The 7,500-nt window shown below is 45.2% G+C and overlaps 1 protein-coding gene across 2 annotated transcripts in view; it reads left to right on the top strand.

Annotated features, from left to right (window-relative positions):
- The window catches only part of scara5 (scavenger receptor class A, member 5 (putative)), a 205,157-nt gene that overhangs the window by 134,590 nt on the left and 63,067 nt on the right, over nucleotides 1-7,500 (top strand). For both annotated transcript variants that reach the window (XM_083643562.1, XM_083643563.1), the window contains exons 8-9: nucleotides 2,188-2,268; nucleotides 7,371-7,478. In XM_083643562.1, coding sequence (XP_083499688.1) covers nucleotides 2,188-2,268; nucleotides 7,371-7,478 — 189 coding nt within the window. The remainder of the gene's footprint in view (nucleotides 1-2,187; nucleotides 2,269-7,370; nucleotides 7,479-7,500) is intronic.

The raw sequence follows: 7,500 nt of genomic DNA, 5'->3' as shown, positions 1-7,500 counted from the left end.
AAACACACTGGACATGTCCCGTACAAACACACAAGAGCCCTATTTCTTAAGTATTCCCACAAGCTGTGTTGTGGTCCACCTTAAACATGTGGTTCCCATTGTGGCCTCTCTCTCTCTCTCTCTCTCTCTCTCGCACTCACTTGCTCACTCTGCTTTTTTCTCTCCCCCCTCCAGAGTTATCCAAGTACAACAAACTTTCTGGATCCCTTCCCCAGACCAGTTGTAAGGCCCAGTTTGGCCTTCATATTGGCTGCTAAGTCCCTGTGCGTGTGTGTGTGTGTGTGTGTGTGTGTGTGTGTGTGTGCGTGCGTGCGTGTGCGTGTGTGCGTGCGTGCGTGTGTGTGTGTGTGTGTGTGTGCGTGCGTGCGTGTGTGTGTGTGTGTGTGTGTGTGTGTGTGCGTGCGTGCGTGCGCGTGTGTTTGAACCATAGTGAAAGATGTGATGAATTGAACAATGTGCCCTGTAGGATTACATGAGTAGAATTCATTACATGCTGGATATTAAAGACTTTGTGTATCGTATCATCACATTATCTCCCCCATGTGTTTGGTTTTAAAGGTACAGCTGACCGTCTAAAAAGATAACATTAGCGGTAACGATGTTTACACCGGGACTGTGAGACTCTACTGTTAATCTACTGATCTGGATGGCTTTGCCTACAGTCAAGCGTATTGGTAACTCCTGTGGGAATGCACCCTCTGTAATACAAATAAATTTGGTCCAGATGGGATTGAAATCACTGAATCTTTCCAGTAAACACGACCTACTCAGACCTCGTCCAGTAATACTATAGCGCTGTCTGCAGACGGCTTTGGTAACTAAGCGACGATCACAAATACAGTTGCCTGGGTTGCAGACCTTCGAACCCGAGCGGAGTTCTATTTTATAACTCACTTGTCGCTAGAACCGGAGTTACATTCATAACCTTAAGTTTTGGCTGCTTCTGGTCTGGCATCGTGACATGCAACAGGGATTTCCTCGGTTGAAAAAATGATTAGCCAATCAGCGCCGATGAGACTAACACCTTTGTCAAGCGCTTTTCCGTTGTCATGTGCGCAGAGGAGTAATAACAACAATGGCGGCCGCACTATACATCTAGATGAGATGGACGCTGCTATCGACTGTTTTGAATCGATTAAAAAAGTACCAATTACGTTGAAATCCAAACGGCACTCTGCTTTGAAGGCATTTATTCAAAGGGAAGATGTTTTTTGCATTCAGGCCGATACGTTGGTCTCTAGTGATTGGTTAGGGAAAATGTAATGCCCCTGGGGGATTTTCCCTATGGAAAGCTGTTAGGGTGGAGACAATGTCAGACTAGAAGTTGACAAATACAGTGGATGGGGAACATGATTGAAATCACCAAATCGCTCCACAGAAAAATGACAATAGCACTTACCAGACCTCGTCCAACACTAATGCTGTCCTGACAGATTTTCTCAGACTTAAGGTCCTTACACATCAAGAGCGATGCGAATATACAGTACGAAATTGCGATGCGAGTTTTGACCCACCTGTCAATCACAGCCACAGATGTGTACACGTCGGAAGCGAATTTCTGAAAAATCGACCGTGGTTCGAAAAAATAAACGCCGCAATAACGCTCAGCGAAACTTCGCCGTTGGTATGCACGGTTGCCTTGATTGATAGGTTCGGAAAATATTATTGACGTGCGAATTAATCGCACGAAAAAAATGCTCCCGATGTGTAAGGACCTTAAAGATCAAATTCAAGCTGATTTTTGGCGACACCTTTGTTGATAAGCGGAAATTGCTTTGATGTTTTGCACTGGTGTTTTGCACTGATGTTTGCACCGTAACTTCAATATAGACTGCGGCTTCTTATATTTATTCTACCTTCTTGTATTTATTTAGATGATTTTTCTGGGGAAAGAGCAACCAGACCTCTTAGGTGTTTAGCAAATGTATGCTTATATGGACTGTGCCTGCCCATACTATTGTATGCTATTGGTCAATATTGAGTCGTTCAGATGTCGCCATTGTAGAAATTGCCTTTGAAATTGTGCACCACTGCTACGACTTCTGCCCTTCACCCTGAAATTTGAAATTTTTCCTAATTTACTTTTCAGCCAGCAATGGCTGCTATGCTATCATATGCTTTTGTCAAATGTTGCATTGTTTCATTATGGCTTTTGTTTGTTTGTGTGCTTGTTTGTTCTCTCTGCAGGGCCTCCAGGACCGAAGGGAGAAAAGGGTGACGCTGGCCCCTTAGGGCCCGCAGGGATCCCTGGGTTGGCAGGATTGAGAGGTGGGTACAGACTGCCTGCCATTCATGGCAGAGAAGATTTGATAAGTATTGTTTACCAGTTTTTGAATGGCATAAACATAATCAAATGTTACGGATACTAGCCAAGCCTTGGAATGTTTTGTTTGAGTTGGCGTAAATGTCCAAAAACTTTCTAAATTCATATTTAATTGATCAAAATGATCAAGATGGTCAAATGTCTGGGGCCAAAAGCGTAGCACCACGTCATCCGGCGCAAACACACTTGGTGTTCCGGCGGTAACGCCGGGAACGGCCCCAAAAAAACAATTCTGCTCTGAAAACAAGGCATCATAGTAACGTAAATAGATGTGACGCACGTTATCTAGCTCTGTCGCTACTAAAATAACATGATCTAACATCACATAAAACCATCCTTCTATGGGGGACAAAGCGAAAAGACCACCGGAACACGGGGCGGGTCTTCCTGCCTGTAGTAATGGGTACCAGCTCTCCTTTGAGAGAACCGGGTGACGTGAGCCTCACGTGAGGTTAGGTTAAGTTCTCAGAGACAACCAGGATAGTACTGATGCATTATACAATACAATTGTGATCAAACAAATTGCATCATATCAGAGGTGGATGGCACTAACCAGTACATTGATTGATTGATTGATTTTCTTTATTTAAGTGTCATGCTTCGAATGAAGCCCAGCCCACGTGGGCTTACAGGACACTTTTACTGTTCATCATTTAAACAAACAATGATCAAAACATAAAACCAACAGAAACACCCAAAATACATACAGTAAAGTTCTACAGCATGAAAACCACCACCTGAACCTACTTAAAGAGCTGTGCTTGCCTTCTATTCTAGGCCCTAGAGATAAAGTTAGCAGTCTTAAATACCTCAGTCTTAAACAACCACTCCAACTTCTGGCCATCATCTGCCCAGAAGAGCTCAGGTCTTTGCTTTTGCATTTCGTCAAATAAGGAAATCCTCAAATCATCATATAAAGTACAATAAAACATGAAATGAAACTCGTTTTCAACATCTTTTAGATCACAGACATTGCATATCCTGTTCTCTTCTGGTATAGCTGTGAACCGCCCTACTTCAATGGCAAGAGGCAGGATACCAATTCTCAGCTGAGCACATAAAGACCTCTCTGGTTAGAAAGGAAGTGACATAGTGCTCAGGACCAAAACGCTGCTTCATCTGAACATACGATCTAAGCTTAGGTTTAGACCATATGTACATTTTATTATTTATGCATTTATTAAACTGCTGGGGTGAAATCATCTGCATGGATTTAATGGCTTGAAGCACTGGCTCTGGAAGTGTCATGTTAATGGAAATCTTTCTAGTACTTCCTATGGACAGGAAGTGTATAACCTTATTTCCTATGGACAGGAAGTGTATAACCTTCTATTTATTTAACCTGTTCACTCGGAACTATCGGATATTTCAGCTGATTCCAACGTGCTGAGTGTCAGCGGAGAGCAGGGTCACCAAAAAGAGTCTTTGCTGTCACATAAAATCACATCTTCAAAAAGTCCGCTTTCCAGAACCCCCCTCCCCCCCAGCCTTTGCTTTCATGTCTTCCCTTTGGAATTGGTTTTACGGGCCCACAGGCCATGAAATGTACCCATGAAGAACCGTGAAAAGGCCAAGTCTGGAGCAGAGAGGCTGGAGGGTGGAGGGTTAAGAGGCATGAAAGCTGGGAGTCGAGTCGTCTTTCAGGCAGAAGAGAGATGGTTTGGTAGCCTGGTTAAAAGCATCTTGATAACGTGACCTCACATTCTGTTTCGTTTGACGTGTCAGTGTGGACTCCAAGCCCTCCACACTGATTCCAGTGGGTGGGACTTCTTGCCTTGACAGAGACACTCTTCAGCCAATCAGCGTGGCCATATCCAGTCGGAAAAACGGCAAAAACATATTTTCCGCTGACAAACTCCACTGGTGCATACTCTTGTTCTTGTTCAATTGTTATTGAGTCTATTTCTGCAATGACTGCACTTATGGCTGTGTTTACTCTACTAACGTTAACGTAACTTCTCGTTGCGCCGGGAGCCGCCATACTGTTTTGCAAGCGGCTGATTGGCCGGTTATGTTGTCAACTACGAGGGAGGTCCCCGATGGGCCCGTACACTTTGTAATTATGCCCCCGAGCCGAGCCGGAGGCATTATGGTTTCAGGTTGTCCGTACGTCCATCCGATGTTCGTTAACGCTCTATCTCAGGAACGCCTTGACGGAATTTTGTCAAATTTGGCTCAAACGTCCACTTGGACCCAAGGATGAACTGATTGCATTTTGGTGGCCAAAGGTCAAGGTCCCTGTGACCTCATGAATGCCATTTTTAAGCTCGTTAACGTGATATCTCAGTAACACTTTGACGGAATTTCTTCACATTTGGCTGAAACGTCAAAGTCTGGACAGACACGGATGTCGACTGCTCACTTGTTGGCGGAGGCATATATTCGCGGTGCGGTTGTTCTAGTTTCTGTAAATCGCTGGGGGGCGGGCAGAACGAAACAGAATGTGTGAAGTCACGTGATCAGGATGGGTTAGCAGGCTAATTGGTTGGTACCACTTTGCTGTTTGGAAGCAGCATCTCTGCTTTTGCAATTATATCACCCACTGTCATTCATAATGCAGCGAGACAAGATCATGTAAATCCAGTTCAAAATAGAACAAGGTACAAGACTTGGGGCAGGGATTTATGTTCAGACAGGGTGTGAATGGGGCCTGTGGGAGCTGGGGTCATCTATCTTAGTCCAACAGGTAATTCCACCATACAGTGTGAACAGTACGAACAGCGCCTGTTTGAATCCAGATGTTTTGGGACCCCCTCCAGCTTGTTACCTCCTGAATCATCACCAACTCACTCCCCCCTTCACCCCATCCCCCCCTTCACCCCACTCCCCCCTCACCCCATTCCCCCCTTCACCCCACTCCCCCCTCACCCCATTCCCCCCTTCACCCCACTCCCCCCTCACCCCATTCCCCCCTTCACCCCACTCCCCCCTCACCCCATTCCCCCTTCACCCCACTCCCACATACATGCACTTGCTGCACCCCTGTCATCATCCATCCCACATTCCCTGGCTGATGTACTGTTACTCTCACATGACTTCTCCCCCGCTGTCCCAGTTCCAGGAAAAAGTGAAGAAAAAGGAATTTCAAACTGTAGAGCCGACAAAAAAAGGCTCGTTTAATCTGTAGAATGAAAACACAACAAACCCAATGAGAAGAGCACGACCCAAACGGAGACGGAGGAGCAGGGTTCAGCTCTCATTAAGCTGTTGTCTTTAGTGAGCGTGGCCATTTTGGTTAAGCTTATCTTTTCATTACAACAGGTTATCTTCCTCAGTAGTGGATGTATATACATATATACACACACGCACACACACACACACACACACACACACACACACACACACACACACACACACACACACACACACACACACACACACATATCTATATACAGTATATACACGCGCACACACACACACACACACACACACACACACACACACACACACACACACATACACACACACATACATACATAAGTCTTAGGGTTAGGAAATGATTCAATTCAATTCAATTCAATTCAATTTATTGTCCACAATGTGGAAATGTATCTTTGGCTTCACAGGTTTGCTTGCAGACATGCAACAAACAGCAGGATACACAGTACACAACACAGGAAATGACAGGATGTGTTACTTGTATTTCTCGCAGTCCAGAGGAATCCGTCCTCAAAATATCCGTTTGTCCTGTTCCATCACAATCCATAATAATCCAGTTGGCCTGTTCCGCGCTGGACGCCAACACTTCTTACATTCTGCTTCCAACAAGGACTGACAGCATTTTACTAATGGATTATTACTGAGGCGGGTCTTTACCATTGAAAACATTGACACAGAAAAGCCACAGAGAACATGACATCATCATGACATCATCCCTCATCCATCGCTTTAGTTTACGTCTCTGCCTCGAATGCTTCAGTCCAACTTTGTTTCCATTCCGGGTGAAGAGAGTCAAAGCAGCCTGCAGGGGGACAATATCACCATTTAAACACCGGGTGTAGAGAGTCAAAGCAGCCTGCAGGGGGACAATATCACCATTTCAACAGTGCTACATTTTAGCATCAATTAATCATTACCACATTCATTTTGACAAATGTAGTATTAACCTTGGTTAGATCGGTTCCGATTGTGTTTACACTTCCTGTGACAGAGCTTATCCCCGCAGCCTGCTTCCAGTGAGTCATTTAGCTTTGACCAGAGAGACGATCTCTGGTTTGAGCAGAGAGACGCTCTCTGCTCAAACCAGAGAGACGATCTCTGGTTTGAGCAGAGAGACGATCTCTGGTTTGAGCAGAGAGACGATCTCTGGTTTGAGCAGAGAGACGATCTCTGGTTTGACCAGAGAGACGATCTCTGGTTTGAGCAGAGAGACGCTCTCTGGTTTGAGCAGCAGGTATAACAGCCGACGTTTTGAACAGGAAGTCGTAACACAAACGGGTCAAGTGGGCGGGGCTACATGAGGTGAATCGTTCCCATAAACAAACAAGGCTATCGCCAAGAACATTGTCAGCCTTTATCTGCCTCTGTGTTGCTTTTAGCTTTGACACCGGGTCAGATTTGGCGGAGAGAACGTCATTAATATAAATTTTCCTCATTAATGATACATCATTTTATCCGCCCGCAACCCATCCGCTATTAATCAAAATGTTTATTTTTATATCCGCGGTCAGCGTAGTTATAACTGCAGCCCGCTCATCACTACTGTAGTAGGCATTAAAACTCCCACTGCACTACTTACCCAGGCGCCCCCGAAGGCGCTAATCTTGATTTGTCAAATCAGTGCAAGTTATTTTAGCTTCACTGTCAAACCAGGCCAAAGTAACCAGGCCAAAGTATGTCAGCTTATAAAAGGCCACCGTGGTCAAGGCAATGTCAATATATCACATGTGCCTGAGAGAGATAAAGAGCCATGATTGCAGGATGTTAGGACTTATGACCATATACTCTGTTTATTGAAAGCAAGCCTGTGTGTGTGTGTGTGTGTGTGTGTGTGTGTGTGTGTGTGTGTGTGTGTGTGTGTGTGTGTGTGTGTGTGTGTGTGTGACAGGGTTGACGGGAGAGAAAGGCATCCAGGGCCCTCGGGGTATAAAAGGGTCGATGGGGGTCGACGGCACCATGGGAGACAAAGGAGATGTTGGATCTGCTGGACTTAAAGGTATGTGTGTGTGTGTGTGTGT

The sequence above is a fragment of the Poromitra crassiceps genome (genome assembly GCF_964638095.1).
Source record: "Poromitra crassiceps genome assembly, chromosome: 9".
Taxonomy (NCBI): Eukaryota; Metazoa; Chordata; class Actinopteri; order Beryciformes; family Melamphaidae; genus Poromitra; species Poromitra crassiceps.
This window is presented reverse-complemented; position numbering and strand designations above follow the sequence as displayed.